At 64.4% G+C, this 17605-nt stretch overlaps 1 protein-coding gene across 5 annotated transcripts in view; it reads left to right on the top strand.

Annotated features, from left to right (window-relative positions):
* SLC9A3 (solute carrier family 9 member A3) overlaps nucleotides 1-17456 on the top strand; it is a 45161-nt gene extending 27705 nt beyond the window's left edge. For 2 of the 5 annotated variants that reach the window (XM_059173547.1, XM_059173542.1), the window contains exons 3-16: nucleotides 1947-2107; nucleotides 3781-3859; nucleotides 4457-4634; nucleotides 5169-5389; nucleotides 6156-6358; nucleotides 6781-6870; nucleotides 6951-7021; nucleotides 8168-8297; nucleotides 10264-10379; nucleotides 10980-11109; nucleotides 11316-11492; nucleotides 11732-11804; nucleotides 12244-12357; nucleotides 14650-17456. In XM_059173547.1, the coding sequence (XP_059029530.1) occupies nucleotides 1947-2107; nucleotides 3781-3859; nucleotides 4457-4634; nucleotides 5169-5389; nucleotides 6156-6358; nucleotides 6781-6870; nucleotides 6951-7021; nucleotides 8168-8297; nucleotides 10264-10379; nucleotides 10980-11109; nucleotides 11316-11492; nucleotides 11732-11804; nucleotides 12244-12357; nucleotides 14650-15038 (2132 nt within the window). In that variant the 3' untranslated portion in view covers nucleotides 15039-17456. Of the gene's footprint in view, nucleotides 1-1946; nucleotides 2108-3780; nucleotides 3860-4456; nucleotides 4635-5168; nucleotides 5390-6155; nucleotides 6359-6780; nucleotides 6871-6950; nucleotides 7022-8167; nucleotides 8298-10263; nucleotides 10380-10979; nucleotides 11110-11315; nucleotides 11493-11731; nucleotides 11805-12243; nucleotides 12358-12703; nucleotides 12952-14649 lie in introns of those variants that run through there. The other 3 variants (XM_059173545.1, XM_059173543.1, XM_059173546.1) reach the window with 3 other exon arrangements.
* Nucleotides 17457-17605: the final 149 nt, after the last annotated feature.

The following is a 17605-nucleotide window of genomic DNA, read 5'->3' as shown; positions in this document are numbered from 1 at the left end:
CCCAGGCTGCAGGTAGGCCCGGCAGTGAGGATCTTGGGTGGACCTCTGGACGGGCACGCCGGGGGTTGGCCCTGCAGAGGCTGTAGGCGGTCAGTCAGAGAGGCCTGTCAGAGGGGTGTGAGCCGAGGCCTTCTTGGCTGTGGTAGAGACAGGGTCCTGGAGCCCACAGCTGGTCGTCGGGAGCCCACAGTCCGGTCGGGCCCTGGAAGAGCCTGTGGGTGAGGGACTGTCCCACCCGGGAGGAGAGCAGGCTGCTGCTAGAGCTGGGGCACTTGCTGCCTGGACGCCGGCTTCTAGAATGGACCACCAGTCTGTCAGGGCTTGTGGCACTTGCTGCCTGGACGCCGGCTTCTAGAATGGACCACCAGTCTGTCAGGGCTTGTGGCACTTGCTGCCTGGACGCCGGCTTCTAGAATGGACCACCAGTCTGTCAGGGCTTGTGGCACTTGCTGCCTGGACGCCGGCTTCTAGAATGGACCACCAGTCTGTCAGGGCTTGTGGCACTTGCTGCCTGGACGCCGGCTTCTAGAATGGACCACCAGTCTGTCAGGGCTTGTGGACGCTGAGGGGCCATCGAGCCGGGAGGCGTTTAAGGACGGAACACCTCAAAGGAGGGTGTGCCTCGGGGACCCCCTGGCATCTGAAGCAGAAAGGACTGTTCCCGCCTCTGCCTGACCCACAGCATCTGGAGGTGGAGAGTGAATCCTGAGAGTCCCGTTCCAAAAGGGACATTTTAAAGTCACTGGGAGCTGGTTTCTGTCACCACTGCAACATCCAGACTGTGGCACTAGGCTGTGGGGTTCTCAGAGCTCACAGGAACCCCTCCACAGACTCCACCTTCTCTCAGGGGCCCTGCCTGGCCCTGAGGCGAAGGTTCCTGCAGAAGCCCCCCGTCCTGGACCTGGAGGCGGCCCTTGGCCCTGAACGGGCCGGCGTCCAGCCCATACGGTTTCCCCCTTCCCCATCCCGGCGGGCCTCTGCCACGGCCTAGGCCTGACTGCCCCCTGGGGTCTGTTTACGCCCACTCAGCCCGGGGAGGAGGTCTTCCTCCAACCAGCCCCCCTGAGAGCAGGTGTGTGTCCCGAACAGAGCGGGTACAGGCGACCACAGGCGGCTGTCTGAGCCTTTGTGGGAGAACAGCTGCTGGGCTGGGCTGTCACCCAGAGCGGCTCTGAGACTGAGCTGGACCTGGAAAGACAGAGAAGTTGGAAAGTGCCCCTCGGCTCGACCCTGGGGCCCTGCGAGGAGCGAGCCGGGCTGAGCTCGGAGGACCTGCACCTCCCGGTCCCTTCTTCTCCCTCCTCCTCGCCGAGCCCCCCCCCCCCCCTTCCTCCTCAGACCTGCCTGGAAACCCTCCTGCTGGAGGCCCCAAGGTTTCCCCAGACCCTGTGAGGCCTGACCCTCCCCGCCCCCCCCCCCTCCCCTGAGGCTTGTCCTGTTGCTCTGATTTGGGCTGAGAAGCCACTTCCCAGGTAGGCCGTCCCCCCCATCCCCCGTCAAGCCCCGACCTTCTCCCCAGCACTTAGACCCCTGCGTCCCCAGACAGCAGACGGCCCAGGGCAGGGCTCTGATGCCATGCTGGGCCTGGCCGGGCACCCCCAGCCCCTCGTCTGCTTGTAGCAACCCCCCAGAGGGGAGCAGCCAGGCCCCGGGGAGAGGAAGGAAGAAGCAGGGCAGTCAGTCCCCACTGGGGTGAGACCCACCGTTCCGGAAGGCTGTGGGAGCCCATGGGAGGGCGGCAGGCCGCGTGACCCAGGTTCTCAGAGCCGGCCGACCCCAGAGCTAAGAGAACCCAAGTCCCCATCCTGAGAGGCCTCCAACAGAGCCGTCAGCGGGGCAGCGGTCCGAGGCAGCCCCCCGAGGCCGAGGGGAGGAAGTGTCCCTGGCTCCGAGGTCCTCATTCTAGGCCCCGAAGGGCTCTCGCTGACGGCGCCGCTGTCTCGCAGGGGACCTGAACGTCGGACTGCTGGACTTCCTCCTGTTCGGCAGCCTGATCGCCGCCGTGGACCCGGTGGCCGTCCTGGCCGTGTTCGAGGAGGTGCACGTCAACGAGGTCCTGTTCATAATCGTCTTCGGGGAGTCGCTGCTGAACGACGCCGTCACTGTGGTGAGTGGGTGCCCGGCGGGCTCTGGGGCTTGGCACGGGGCATCTCTGTGCATCTCCCATGCCGGCCCCTGGCCACGACCTCCCCCGCCTCACAGAGAGGGACGTGTCCCTCTCCCGCATCGTCCGTTCTCCTGCCCTCGCGGCAGCCGTCTGTCAGCCCCGCCGCCTGTCAGCCCCGCCGCCTGTCAGCCCCGCCGTCTGTCAGCCCCGCCGCCTGTCAGCCCCGCCGCCAGGTTCCCAGAGCAGGACGCCTCTCTGGGCCCAGACTCCATGCTGCCCGTTCCCGAGTCCCCGGAGGGAGCCGACGGAGAGGCCAATGGGAGGATCTCGTCAGAACGAAGGAAGGAAGACTGGCGAGCGTGGGTCGTGCGTGCGTGAAGGCTGATGTCTCCTCAGGAGGGAGCATGGCAGGTCCCTTGCGGGCGGGCAGGGGCTGGAGGACCCTCGCTCGGCTTGGGTGCGAGGCTGCAGGTGCCTTGGTCGGAGCAGAGACATCACAGAATGTGGGGATGTATCCCAGCAGCCCAGGGCTTGGACTTCTCGAAATCTAGCCCTGATCCGGGCCACGCGCTCCGTGCGAGCGAGCTCTGGGTGACGGAGTGTCCTTCCCACGCGGGTCAGCCGCGCTGTGTCTCCAGCAGCTGCTCTGGGCCCGGGGGCCGGGCCCCACCAGCCCCTCTCCTCGTGCCGGGGCTTTGCACGCACAACAGGTTACGAAGATCTGTCTGTAGCAGTGGCGTCTCCAAGGAACCCCCTCTCCCGTCCCATCAGTGTTCAGGAGACTGGGAAGTCCTACGGCTGTGCTGCACCTGATTTCTGACGCAGCAGAGAAGGGGTTCTCCGGGGAATGGGAGATTAATTTGGAGCTTGATCAGAAATGTAACCCACAGCCCCTCAGAGGTTGTGCTGCTCTGTGCCCTGGCCTCGCTTCTCTGTGGAAGCACGAACCCCAGCCGAGCCCCGGAGCTCCCCACACAGCCCTACCGGAGGCTCCTTCTGCCCCCGCTGCATTTCCGTGGAGACACCAGAGCCAGGGTCCAGCCCTCAAGGCCTCTGGAGGCCCAGGCCCTGCCCCCCGACCAGTACATCCTCAAGCCCACCATCCCTCCTGCTGCACACCCTGCCTGTTGGGGTCCTTGGCCCCCTGAAGCAGACCTGGAGAGGCGGGCTCGTGGCCCACAGCAGCCCCTCGGCCCGGCGTGTGGAGCGGCGCGTCGTCAGGAGGCCCGGGAAACACCACAGTGCCAGGCTGAGCTCGGCCCACGGTCATCTGGCACGTCTGGACGGGTTACCGTTGAAACGAGGACATGCACGTCCCACGACCAGGAGTCGGCGCAGTCGTGCAGTCACGAGAAACGAAATTCTGGCTTCATCTAGGAAGACAAAACAGAGTTACATGTGGTGGGGGGCCTTGTGCTTTGCTGAGTGCCGGAGAAGGCCAGGTTTGCTCCTGAAGGTTCTAGTTCCTTCTGGAAAGTTCTTCTGCCTCTCCAGCCCACCTGTTGGCTCATCTCTGGCCTTTGTCTGATTGACCATGTTGCCCCATGACGCTTTCCTCTCTGTGAATTTTGGTGGCTGCCCCCGGCTGCTCCATCCAGACCAAGTCCTCAAGGCCTGGGGCCCGAGTCAGGGAGGGCTGACCCGATGTCATCTTGTCTCTCTGTCGTCCCCAGGTCCTCTACAACGTGTTTGAATCTTTCGTGACGCTGGGTGGTGACAAGGTGACTGGCGTGGATTGCGTGAAGGGCATAGGTGTGTGGCTGGTGGGTCCGTGCGTCTGGGGACGGTGGGGGCCTTGTCTCCTCTCCAGCATGGGGACCAGCTCCAGGCTTTGGCACCAGGCCTGCCTCTGGGACCCACAGCCTGTGTAGGAAAAGGCATTTCCACTTGGAAGCTTCAGTGAGAGTTCCCTCCTGTCCCCAGCGTGTTTCAGGCGCACAATTTCGTTGGGTCCTGGGGGGGCAAGGGCTGCTGTCCCACGAGACCAGCATGTCTGGTTGGAGGACGCGGACCTGGTGTCCTCCGTGGCCCTGAGTGAACATTTCTCTGGGAAGGGACAATGGCAGCCTGGCTGTCCTGGGGGCCCAGGGACAAGCCTGCCCGCGGCTGCCTTCTCGGGCTTTCTCCGCGATGGGTGAGGGGCCCGGGCTCCCCGCTCCCCACATGCCTGCCGGCCTCTCGGGGGAAGACTGGCCTCTTGTTTGCCGGGGGGTTGGCGCCTCTCTGGGGTTGCCAGGCAACCCCCGGGGAGGAAGGGTCTGGATGGGCAGCCGCCCGCGCCCACGCGGGCCAGCCGCGCCCGGCCACAAAGGGCCTTTGAGGCGGCTCAGCTGGCGCCCTCGCCCGCAGTGTCCTTCTTCGTGGTGAGCCTGGGCGGCACGCTGGTGGGCGTGGCCTTTGCCTTCCTGCTGTCGCTGGTGACGCGCTTCACCAAGCACGTGCGCATCATCGAGCCGGGCTTCGTGTTCGTCATCTCCTACCTGTCCTACCTCACCTCCGAGATGCTGTCGCTGTCCGCCATCCTGGCGTGAGTGCCCTGCACGCCCACGGCCCAGGCCGCCACAGCCGCACCGTGTCCGGCGCCATGCTGGCGTGTGGGGGCGGGGGGAAGGGGGGAGGGGGACGGCCCCTCCCTCCCCCAGTCCCCTCCAGCCCGTCTGCCCGGCCCAGTTCCCTGTGAGGGGCGAGCAGTCACTCTGGGGGTGAAGAATCTGGTCTATTCAGGTTTTAAACCAGGAGTTGGCGTTTTCAAAGAGCTGTTCTTGAGTTCTGCCTACACACAGCCTCTTCTGGGTGCCCCAGGCAGGAGGCTGGCCAACACCCTGTGACCCAAATCTGCCCCAGCAGCCCCCCCCCCACTCAAGAGCCAGCTGCCGCCGGAGTGGAAGACACTGGGGCAGCCCACTGGGTGGCTCAGGGCTCAGGTCTCGGGGTGCGGGGAGGCCCAGCTCCGAGCCAAGGGTCAGTCAGTGCGGGGGTGCACGCCCAGGCCCCAGGCCCACGGCCCCGTGCAGGCGGCGTCTCGGCCCCCAGGCTCACAGCGCTCTCATCCTGTCCCCAGCATCACGTTCTGCGGCATCTGCTGCCAGAAGTACGTGAAGGCCAACATCTCAGAGCAGTCGGCCACCACCGTGCGCTACACCATGAAGATGCTGGCCAGCGGGGCCGAGACCATCATCTTCATGTTCCTGGGCATCTCGGCCGTGAACCCCCTCATCTGGAAGTGGAACACGGCCTTTGTGCTCCTGACCCTGGTCTTCATCTCTGTGTACCGGGCTGTTGGTGAGGGGGCTGGGGGCTGGGGGGGCGAGGAGGCGTGGGGGACGATGCCGCAGATGCGGGGGGGAGGACGGGGGGGGGGCAGGGGGAGGGGACACGATGGGGGATGGGGGATCCGCATATTGGAGGGCGAGGGTGCGGATGTGAGGACAGTAGAAGGTGGACAGTGCGGACAGTCTGGGGGGCCGTGGAGCGCTCGGGGGTCCCTGGGAGCCCCAGCATGGCCAGGTCATGGTTATCTGCAGCGAAGTTCCAGGCTTGCTTCCTGGCCTTGTCACCTTGAGATGGTGAAAGCACAGGTGGGGGCAGGGTGGAAAGTTCTAGAGCCTAGGGGACCCCGTTTGGTTTCCCCTTGACTCACTCTGGATGTCATCGTTGAGGACGCCGACGGAGGCTCCTGTGAGGTAGGGGCCTGCTGCCAGCTGTGACCCTGTGGCCCACTAGTGGGGTACGGGCCAGGGAGGGACCACCACCCGCTCTCGGCCTGTCCTCAGTGGGGGCTGCCAGAGCGAGACAGGGTCCGTGGTCCTGGGACACGAGGCCTCCTTTGCCGCCTGGGTCACAGGGAGTCGGACCCTCGGCCGGGATAGAGCAGGTGTGCAGGGAGGGGTGTGTGTGGAGAGCAGGGCCGCGGGGCGCGTTCTCCTGACGCGCTCAGGTGCCAGCACCCTCACTGCCACTGCCCGAGCAGGGGATTCGAGGAGGGGGCGAGGCGGCCCCCGGAGCGCGGGGGCGTGGGGGTGCGCGCTGAGTGCCTCCCCACTGGCAGGTGTCGTCCTGCAGACCTGGGTCCTGAACCGGTACCGGATGGTGCAGCTGGAGATCATAGACCAGGTGGTCATGTCCTATGGCGGCCTGCGCGGGGCCGTGGCTTTCGCTCTGGTCGTCCTTCTGGATGAGAGGAAGGTGAAGGAGCGGGACCTGTTCGTCAGCACGACCATCATCGTGGTCTTCTTCACGGTCATCTTCCAGGTGGGCTGGGCGCCCGTCCCCCCGCCCCCACCTCGCCGGGCCGGCCCTGTGCGGGGACCAGCCTCGCCAGCCGCCAGGCCCTAATTGCTTTTTACTATTTTAGTAACTAGGAGCCGTTTTGTAGGTTTTCATGCGGCCCCACAGGGGATGCAGCACGATTTGGCCTAAAAATGTCCTTCACGTGCTGCCCTGGCTAGCGAAGCCCCAGTTAATATTTCGTGGACCAGACGCGTGCAGGGGCGTGTCCCACTTCCCCCCTTGCTCTCGGACAATCTAAGGGAGCCGACTGGGAGCCCTCCGAGCAGGGCCGAGTCCCTGCGCACCGGCGGGTGGCTGCGAACTCACCCACTGGGGGCTTGGTGGGCCGGGCGGGCCCCCGGGCTGGCGCCTGCCTGCCTAAAGGGCCAACCCCCGTCCTCCAGGGCCTGACCATCAAGCCCCTGGTGCAGTGGCTGAAGGTGAAGAGGAGCGAACATCGGGAGCCCAAGCTCAACGAGAAGCTGCACGGCCGGGTAGTGGGCCAGGGGCGGTGGTGGGGGGGGCACCTGGGTCCCTCCGAGGGATGCTCACCCACTTCTCTCTCCTGCGGAAGGCTTTCGACCACATCCTCTCAGCCATCGAGGACATATCGGGGCAAATTGGACACAACTACCTCCGCGATAAGTACGTGGCCGCACGTGCCCCTGGCTGGCGGAAATGGAGACATTTGGAGGCGTGTCTCTTCGCTGTCAGCCTCCCTCCCTCTGCCCCTCACGGGAGGACCACAGGGTAGAAAGATCTTCCCCGTACAGCAGCCTCGCAGAGCGCTCGCTAACCGAAGAACTCTGCCTTCAGCAGGAGCCAGGAAGTCGCTTGCCTAACTGTCCGAGACCCCCACCCCTCGGGACTCCTGTTCCCCCAAACTCCTCCTCTCCCTGGGACTCCCCTGTCCCTGGTCCCCCTACTGCCCCTGGAACCTCTCCTCCTGGACACTCTCCTCTAGAAGACCCCCTCCCTATGGCCCCCTTCCTTCCTCTGGGACTCCTCCTCTCCCAGGACCCCCCTGGGGACCCTCTGCCTCTGGGACCCCTCTCCCTCGGGAGCCCGTCATCCTGGAGCCCCTCCTTCCCCTTGGGCCCCTCGCCCCAGGACTCCCCCAGCCTCCTCCTCCCAGTGGATCCCTCTCTTCCCCCTTCCCCACCATGTCGCTCTAGTTCATGGCCATTGGGCTTCGGCTAGATGCTCCACTTCAATTCTCTCCTGGCTACCCCCTCTTCTGACCCATAGGACCGGCCGTATCCTAACTGGGTTGGATGCAAAGCCTCCTTCCCACCAGCCTGGGTCTCTCCTAGTGTGGGGGCTCAGGGCTTCCTGCTCCCCCAGCCCATGCCTCTGCAGGCAAAATGTGTGCCCCCTTCCCTGTAGCCAGGCCCCAGGGGCCCTGCCCTCACCCAGCTTCGGCCTTTCCAGAAGGCCAGGTCATCAGTTGGAAAGCTCAGCAATGTTGTATCAAATGAGAAAACAGAATCCAGAATTTGACACACGTTCTCACTGCACGGCACGGGCCTTCAGATAGGAAGGGAGGAACAGAGCACAGATGGAGAAATAACACCCCTGAGGGTTATTCCTTTTATTTTACAAGTCTCCTTTGTGAGTTTACTTGTTATAATAAGTGAAAATCAGGGGGGGGGGGTGTCTCCTGTGCCTCAGTCCCTGGGAGACCATGTCCCTGCGAGTCTGGGCAGTGGGAGGGGGCACGCCCCCCACATGCTGCCGGGGCCTTGCCCACAGCCAGTCCAAGTGCTGACATCGTGTTGGTTTCCCCCCCAGGTGGTCCAATTTTGATAGGAAATTCCTCAGCAAAATCCTCATGAGACAGTCGGCACAGAAGTCTCGAGATCGGATCCTGAATGTTTTCCACGAGCTCAACTTGAAAGACGCTATCAGCTATGTGGCTGAGGTACCGGAACATTCCGTCCGCTCTCCTGTTGGAGCTGGTGGCTGAAACAACACCCAGCCGTGGGGTGTGGACAGCCACTGGGCTCTGGGGCAGCAGGCCAGGGAGGGAAGGCCCTGCACCCCGAGCCCCAGGCGGGAGCGCGCTGGGCCTGCCACAAGTTCCCCACGTGAAGCTCCTGGGGCCTCCAACCCCCCCGAGGACGGCTGTGGGAGCTGAGCACAGAGTTCTCCCTGCGGCTCTCTGGTGGGTCTGAGACGGAAAACAAACAGGGCGTACAGAGTCGTGCCCCTCGACATGGTGCACACACGTTCACGCATGTCCACACTCGCACAGCCATGGACACAGAGGAAGCAGGAAGGAGGTCGTGCATCCTGTGGGGTCACAGGGGACACACCTGCGAACAGGCTGTGGTTCTAAGGTCCCTGCAGGTGAGCACGGACACAACACCTGCCTTCTGTAGGTAAACAAATCCACCTCACGTGTTCGGAGCTGAGGGGCCAGAGGGGTCTCTCCACTAAGCAGCAGCCAGTGCCTGCAGTGAGGGTCAGTGAGGGGCTCAGGGAGCATATGGCAGAGGAGGAACCAGCCCTGCCCCGCGGGCTGCACGACTCTCCAGACCGCACTGTCTCGGAGGCTGCCCCAGCCCACAGCCACTTGGTCAGGACTCTGGAGGCGTCCTAGCAGGTGCCAGGACTCCTCCTGGGACACACAGTCCAGCAGCCCCTCCCCAGGGGCCACACGCCTCCAGGCGGTGCACACATGTGACAGTGACCGGCCCTTTGCCTTGATCAGCCGGCTGCCTTTACCCCATATGCAGGCCCTAGGCCCCAAGGTCACCTGGCGCCTCACCAGCCTGGGCCTACTCAGCCTGGGGAGCTAGGGATTGCACGTCCGTCCCGGCAAACCTCACGGACCTCATCCAGGGGGCACAGCCAGGGCCCTGGAAGCATCCGTTCCTTCAAAGGGGAGTGTGAGTCCTGTCTCCAGTGGGCTTGTCCAGTCTCCAGTGGGCTTGTCCACACCAAACGTGCAGCCCGATACCCCAACACAACCAGGGGTCCCTCCAAGACAGATGGACACAGGGGAAGGGGCCTCTACACCATTGGCCAAGCTAATGGCAGCGTGCTCCCCTTAGAGCCCCAGCCCACAAGCCCCAGGCACTGGGAGGGACGAGGTCCCCTGCTGTCTGCACCTCTGGCCCAGGGCTGGGCGCTGCTGTGCTCAGATCTCTGCCCTTTGGCTCTGCAGAGGCTTCTGTGTCCTCTGAACCTGGATGGACGGGCAGGGGGCTGTCCTGCCTGTGCACACAGTGACGTCCCCTTCTGCTGGCAAGCCCTGTCTCTTGTGGGCGCCCTGATGCCCCGAGCCCCCACGTGAGAGATGCAGGCTGCGGGCAGCGTCCCCACCGCGCAGGGCACTGACTGCCCCCCTCCAGCGACACGGGCTCCTCCCTGCTCAGGACTGGCTCTGCCTGCAGCCAGGATGGCATGTGATCCTGGGCTGGGCCTCTGGGCCTCCTGCCCCGCCACATCCGGCCCTGACCTTGGTGCCCTCCCAGCCCCACGCCCACCCCTGAGGAGTCCCTGCTCTTTCCCAGGGGCCCCTTTGGCCCCATACTCCCACCCAAGGAGAGTGGCTGTTCTCAACTTCCGTTCCTGTTGGGCTTGGCTCTATGTGACCTTAGTCTCATTCAGTTCTGGACAGAGGCCTGGGGGTTCCCCTCTCAGGGCAGCCGGGTGGAAGTCCCCAGCAGGGACAAGAGACACCTCCCCAATCTGGGGGAGCAGCAGTGTTTCCTGATGCCCACTGAGGGTCTGGGATGAAGGACCCATGGTCCTGTCTTCACTTGCCCCTGCCACCACCAGCTGCCAACTCAGCACGGCCTTACCAGCTCTCCGAGGGCTGGCGGTTGCCCGGCATCAAGGCACTCCACGGCGCGGGCTGATCCGCTCTCCCCTCCCCACAGGGAGAGCGCCGCGGGTCCCTGGCCTTCATCCGTTCCCCCAGCACTGACAACATGGTCAATGTGGACTTCAGCACACCAAGGCCCTCAACCGTGGAGGCCTCTGTCTCCTACCTCCTGTACGTGCTCCCGTTCCCCTGGGGTTCCGCCAGAAGAGCCCCCCAACCCCGGCCCGGCCCCTCCCGTCATGGCCCGGGAGGCTGCTCTGGGGAGGGGTCTCACCTGACCTGCACATCCCAGGCCCTCCCGGTCACAGGCAGCAGGGCCCCTGTGGACAGTCAGTAGCCTGTGGGCCTCTGGGGGCCCCTGAGAGTCATAAGCGGGTGGAGTAGAGGCCCCGGACTGGACCCCGGGACTGGACTGGACCCCGGGATCTAGGTTTCCGGCTACAAATGCACCTGTAGGAAATGTGAGCATCTGCCCGACGGGAGACAGAGAGAAGAGGGAGCCGGCAGGACCGGACAGATCTGGGGCTGAGGCCTCACCCCCGGCCACCCCTCCCTCCGCGGGGCCCAGGCCATGGGCCTCCTGCTCTGTTGTGCTGCGCAGCGGGGGCTGGGCCAGCTGGGGGAGGCGTGCGGAGGGCAGGGGGCACTGGGTGTGTGCGAGGCAGGTTCCTGGGGGGTCAGTTCCTGAACCAGCCTCCTGGGGTTGGTGGCGCCCAGGCTCAGGGGTCGAGGGCCGGGCAGGTGGGCGATCACGGCGGCCCCCCCACGCAGGAGGGAGAACGTGAGTGCGGTGTGCCTGGACATGCAGTCGCTGGAACAGCGGAGGAGGAGCATCCGTGACACGGAGGACATGGTCACGCACCACACCCTGCAGCAGTACCTGTACAAGCCTCGGCAGGAGGTGGGCGTGCGGGGCGTGCGTGGGGGGTGGGTACAGAGCCTCCTCCTCTGGGACGGCCTCAAGGGCTGGCGGGAGACGGGGACTCAGCCTCGCCACCGAGTCCCTGGGTGCTCTCGCTCTGGCTGGGGACTCGAGTGGGGCCGTGAGGCTGGGAGCAGCCTGTGCGAGGTGCCCCTACTGTGACTGTCCCGCGGCCTCTCCCCCAGTACAAGCATCTCTACAGTCGGCACGAGCTGACCCCCAACGAAGACGAGAAGCAGGACAAGGAGATCTTCCACAGGACCATGCGGAAACGCCTGGAGTCCTTCAAGTCTGCCAAGCTGGGCATCAACCCGAACAAGAAGGCGGCAAAGCTCTACAAGAGGGAGCGCGCCCAGAAACGGGTGAGGGCAGGGGGCGCGTGGCTGTTGGCAGAGGGACTTGGGGTGTCCTGAGGCGTGGGGTCACCCCAGGGCACCCCCAGGGACAGGCCCGGGTGGGCACTCTGCACTGGAACCACTCACAGTGCAGGACGGGCCCCGGAGGGCTCTGGGCAGCGCAGCACAGGCTCGTCTGGGACCGGCTGGGGCGGTCGGGGTCTGGGTGTCACTGTGCCCCTTAGCAGTTTCCTTTTGTTTCTCAGAGAAACAGCAGCATTCCCAATGGGAAACTGCCCCTGGAGAGCCCCATGAACAACTTCACCATTAAGGAGAAAGGTACTGGGGGGAGCACAGTGGAGTGCTCACCAGCAGGGCCCAGAGACACAGGCGATGGGGCAGGAGGGGCCCAGAGGGGGTCCTGCCAGAGACCCTTCCCCCTGGCAGCCAGGACCCTCCACGGGGTCCTCCGGTCCCACCCTGGGCAGGGGGCTGCTGCGGGAGGAGCGGGGACCGCAGGGCTGGACACGCACCCTGGCTCCTCTGTAGCAGGGGAAGACCAGCCGCGGCAGCTTCGCTCTGCCTGCCCTGTGCTGACATGGCGGTCCGGGCACTGCCAGCCAGCAGGCGACCCAGAAGAGGGTGGGGAGCGCTGTGTGTGTGATGACACTGTGGCCTGGTGACAGGCCTCGGGGTGCTCTGCAAGGTAGCCAGGGGCACGACACTGGTGGCTGTGTGCCCAGTCCCCTTCCCTCATGCTGCCCTCCCTTGCCACCAGATTTGGAACTTTCAGACCCCGAGGAGGCCCCGGACTATGGTGCTGAAGTGGGAGGGGGGATCGAGTTCCTGGCAAACATCACACAAGACACCACGGCCACAGACTCCCCGTCAGGTGAGGGGTGGGGTCAGCCCTGCCTGGGCCGCAGATGTGAGCATGGTCATTGGTCGCTGACGGGCACCGCGGGACCTGAGAGGCCTAGTGCTGGGTCCATGTGGGTGCGAGTTCCGCGGTGGGGGGCACAGGGTCTCTGCTCCAGAGAAGGGAGCAGTTGAGTGTCCTGCCTCCTGCGCACAGAGAGACAGAATGGGGTGCAAGGCCTGGAGCCCCAGAGACCTTCCAGGTGACCTTCCGGGTGTCCGCGGCAGGACCAGCTGACGTCGGCCACCGAGGGCAGCACCCTCTCCCTGCCGTCCCAGGTTCCGCCGGGACTCTGACCAGCCACTGCCCTTTCTCCTAGGAATTGACAACCCCGTGTTCTCCCCGGATGAGGACCTGAGCATCCTCTCCAGGGTGCCGCCCTGGCTGTCCCCTGGGGAGACGGTGGTGCCCTCCCAGAGGGCCCGTGTGCAGATCCCCTGCTCTCCAGGCAACTTCCGCCGCCTGGCGCCCTTCCGCCTCAGCAACAAGTCCGTGGACTCCTTTCTGCAGGCTGATGGCCCCGAGGAGCAGCCCCACGCGACCCTCCCTGAGTCCACACACATGTAACTCCGGACCCCGCCCACCCCCCTGACACCTCTCTCCTCAGCTCCTCCCCTAGCCAGCTGCCTCTCTGGCTCTGGACCCGAACTTCTGCAGACTCTGTCCAGCATCTCTTACTCCTTCTCAGCCTCTCTTCCAGCTGCGCATTCCCTAGGACGTCGGTCTGAGTCTCGGCCTGTCCCCGAGACGTTGGGACCCAGAGCTGTCTGAGGGTCTCTTTAGCCCCTGTGCTAAGCCCGTGAATCTAAGTCTTGAGCTCAGAGGGACCTGAGCACAGGGCTGGGTGGGGGCTGCGTGGGAAGGGGAACATCTGTTTCTCTCCCTAAAAGCCCTGGGGCTTTGTGAAAAGTCCATGTGACAGAAGTGAGTCCAGAAGAGCAACGGGTCCCTCTCAACCTCATAGAGAGGAGCTCAGGGCAAGGGTACAGGGAAGTGGAGAGCAGGCCAGTAGCCAGCCAAGCAGGCCAGCGCCTCTCTCAGGAGAGAAGTCAGGGGTTGGGGGTGGGGGTGAGGGGGTAACGCAGGGGTGGAGGCAGGGGGTAGTGAGGGGCAAGGCAGGGTTGGGAGGTAGGGGGGAGGCACCTGTTCAGCAGGGGCTTCCAGGCCTTCTTGCTGGGTCCCTAGAAGGTGCTGTCCCCACTTTACCTTCCGTAGGGAAGAGGGTTCACACCTTTGTGCAAGGTTTTGGGTTCATTTCACGTTTCCTTTGGGTGTTGGTGTGCGCTTGGGAGGAAACAGGAAGCAGACCCTCCCCCCTGCCCAGGAGGGGCTCTCACAAAGGCACTCTCCCAGGCATTGCAATCAAAGCAGGACCTCCTGTTCTCTCCTGTGGTTGCTTGGGGAGGGTGTCCACCAGTGCAGCTCAGGAGAGGCCTGCAGGGTGGGCTGCCTGGGGCAACATTCTCTTTATGCGTGAAGCCGGCTTTCCCGGGGTGCTCCAGGGACTCAAAGAGTTTGTGGGAGACACCTGTGGCGGGGCTTCTGTCGGGTGCTTCTGCTGCTCCTCTGCCTCTTCCTGGCTTCTGCCTCTGAACCCCATAACCTTCTCTTCCTTGAACTTCCTTGAACCTCCAACCACTCTCTTCCTCGAACCCTGCTTGTCCTAGAGCGGGGCACTGTGTCTGGAGAGGCCCTGTGGCCATGACCATTCCTGGGCAGGGGGGCTGCATCCCGCGGGCCGAACGGGGAGCCGCAGCGTGTGGTAGGGGAGCCCGTCGGGGTGGGGGGCTGCAGAGGCAGGTCCTCAGCTGACCCTGTCACTGTGGACCTTGCTGGCCACACGGCCAGGGCATGGCCTCTGCGTGTCCCGCAGCATTCCAGGTAGTGGGCGCGGGGCGCAGGCTGGGTGGGTTGGGCCCCCTCCAAGCTGCGCGGCCGCCCTGGAAGATGAGCGGGAAGGTTGCAGGGCCTGGACCGTCCCTGGGCGTCCTGCACCCGCGCGGGGCGGTGGTGGTCTCCAGAGGCGGGGCCGCCGGCAGTCACCTGGGAAGGCGGGCGACGCCCCCGGCCCGCGGGCCGGCTCCGGCTTTTGGCCAACCCGGGAAGTCACGACCTCCGTGCGGTTTGTGCGGAAGGCCTGACAGTCCGGCTCGGCCCGGGAGCCGCCCCCGCGCCGCCGCCTGGGTTCCCCCTGCACCCCCGGCCCCCGCCCCACCCGGGCCCCCCGCCAGGTGCCCTCTGCGCTCATGCCGTCCTCTCCCGCAGGTGACACGGGCTCCGACGTGCCGCTGACCGGACGCTCGTCCCCTCCCGCCGCCGAGAAGCCTCCGATCCCCGCGCGGTCCCCGCGCCCGCGCGCCCGGAGCCCGGCCCCGCCCGCCGACGCCCCGCCCGCCGGAGCCCCGCCCGCCGACGCCCCGCCCGCCGGAGCCCCGCCCACCGCCCCGCCCGACCGCGAGCCCGGCGCCGGGCCGGAGCGCCGCGGACTCCCGGGCGCGCATGCGCGGTCGGCGGCGGCGCGCCGCGTGCACAGCCGTCGCTCCTTCCAGCGGCCCCGCGCGCGCCGCCGCCCCGCGCTGCTGAAGCTCGCGTCCCTGCAGCCCTCGTGCCACGCGCCGCCGCACGCGCTGGAGCAGGAGGAGACGCCGCTGTGACGCCCTGACGCCCTGGCCCTGCGGTCTCCCCGGCCGGGGTCGAGGTGCGGGATTGGAATCCGTCCCGGGGGACCGCGCGTGCCACCGGGCCGGACCCTCGGAGTTCCCGGGAGCCACCTGCAGAGAGGCCCCTGCGGGCGACGGAGGGGACCGTGGCAGAGCCTCTTCCGGCTGCCGCGCGGTCCGGGCCCGTGCCTTTGCCCGGACACTCGGCCGAGGGTCCTACTGGGCGCCTGCCCCGGTTTTGAACCCAGCCGGCCCTTGCGTGTTACTGTCAGCCCTGACTTAGCCTCAGGAAGGGCCCTGGGTCCCCAGAAGTGGGCTCCGTGTTCCAGGTCCGCGCTCCCCTCGGCACTGCCAGGGACACGGAGACTGGACGCCCGCCCAGGATTCCTGGCTCTCACCCCCCGCGAGGCAGGAGCCCAGGTTCCAGGAGCGATCTGCAGGCCGAGGGGCCGGCGCTGTGTGCCGTCCTAACGTACACTTACCAGTTCTCTGAACTACCTGTCACCTTAGGGACACCTTAGGTACCACTGCAGACACGCGTTTGTTTGTCCTTTTGTGTTGTAACTCCCAGAGCTCAGCACGGGCCTGGCTCCGGCCCAGGCATCCGTGTGGCAGCCTCTGGCCTTCCGTGTCCCACCTGCTGCCAGGAGATGGCCGGGGCGTCGGAAGGTTGCACCGGCCACGTGGGCAGGTCTACACAGCTCCAGCTGAATGCGGGGGCCTTCACATAGCGAGCAGCTTACTGGGGCCAGGGCCAGGTGGGGTGGGGACCTGCTGTTTCATGGAGAACCAAGGGACTTGGAGCAGGGCTCAGACCTTCACAGGACCTCTGGGCCTACCCTGAGAATGCTGTAACATAGACCCCTTCTCAACCCCTCCAGGGACATGGCCTTGGGCAGAGCTGCACCCTCTGCCCCCACCCCCATCCTCTGGAGGGAGACCACTGTCTGGCTGACCTGTGCGGGGAGCAGATGAGGGTGCGGTGAGGCGGCTGCCACATTGATCCAGGAGAGGCCCTCATCCGTCCTCACCTGTTGCTCAGACAGGGTTTTGTGGGAGGAAGAGGTAGTAAGGATCAGAGGGATGAGGACCTTCAGACGGACACTCCTGGAAGCTCTTCTAAAGAAGCCCAGCTCAGCCCTGCTCAGGAGAGAGTGTGCTGCCCTGTGACCGAGTTCTGTTGATGCAAAATTCCCAGCCATCACGGGCAAGGCCTGATAGCACTCCAGTGTTTTCATAGTGCACACGGAGACCCTGGCGAGAAAGTGTGCGATCTGCTCTTCATACCTTTGCTGTTGAGAAATACAAGGGACAGTCACTGGGGCATCTGCTCAGCAGCCCAAAGCTCTTGACCCCGAGAGCAGATCTACCCATCGCCTAAGTCACACAGGTGGGCAGGGGGGCGGGCTCCATAGTTCTTCCCCACACTGTGCAACCATTCTGCCCCACTCCGTGAGCACAGAATCCAGCCATTATTGCGGCCACAAAACCTGCCGGTTAGTGACCCGACAGACTGCCCCCAGGCCAGCCTGGTCACCAAGCCACAGCATCCAAGCACACCTCCAGGAAGGTGCCCACTGCAGCCAGGTCAGGCGAGGGTCCACAGCCCAGCTGGTCCGGCATCTTGCTGCCTTAACCACTCACCTGGATCGCTGGATGGACCCGGACCCCACGCCCTGTTGCAGAGCTAGAGGCTGAGCCGGGGCACGTCCTTCAACCCCAGAGAGAATAAACCGGCGGGTCTTGAGGCTCAGCTCTCAGCTGGTGTTTTCTGTCCTGGATGGGCCCAGGGCCGAGTGCAGCCCTACAGGAGCTGCGGTTCCCGGTGGGAAAGCTCCCAGCAGAGCCCCACGTGCCAGTGCTCATGAGAGAGCTCTGGTGTTTCCTCCGTGGACAGTCTTACACAGGCTCGTGCTGTGGATACACTTCATAAATGAGAATTCTAGCTATTCCTGTCCTTGTAAAACAGAATGTAAACAAAGTCTCATGAATGTATTTCCTTAGGAAAACAGTTGTAAAACTTTTTATTATAAAAGAATTCCTATTTATTTAATACTGAATTTTGGCCTACTTTCTGGCGGACTGTAAAGAACACAAAGATAGGAGTTGCTGTCTTTCACGTCTGTGTTTTCTTGAGAACGACTTGGTCACAGTGCTTATATACCGTGTACGAGTCCAGTCATCTTCTGTCACGAAAGGAGATTTAAAGAATTTCATTGGAACTTGAAATGCTAACCTAGGAGTGGTGTAAATTGCATATGTTAATTTTGTGAATGTAATCTTCGTCAAATTTTGTGTAACTGTGATCACAGAACAATGTGCCTTACATGGTTGGGCATGCTGGGCAGAGGCCCCGCCGCAGACCCTGTCACACCCGCATGATCACATCTATTAAAGATGTTTTAAGGTGGAGCGCCTGGGTGGCTCAGCGGGTTAAAGCCCCTGCCTTCAGCTCAGGTCGTGGTTCCAGGGTCCTGGGATCGAGCCCCACGTCTGACTCTCTGCTCAGCGGGGACCCTGCTTCCCCCTCTCTCTCTGCCTGCCTCTCTACCTACTTGTGA

This window comes from Mustela lutreola, chromosome 5 (assembly GCF_030435805.1).
Source record: "Mustela lutreola isolate mMusLut2 chromosome 5, mMusLut2.pri, whole genome shotgun sequence".
NCBI lineage: Eukaryota > Metazoa > Chordata > Mammalia > Carnivora > Mustelidae > Mustela > Mustela lutreola.
Note: the sequence above shows the minus strand (reverse complement) of the source record. Positions and strands in the feature narration are given on the sequence as shown.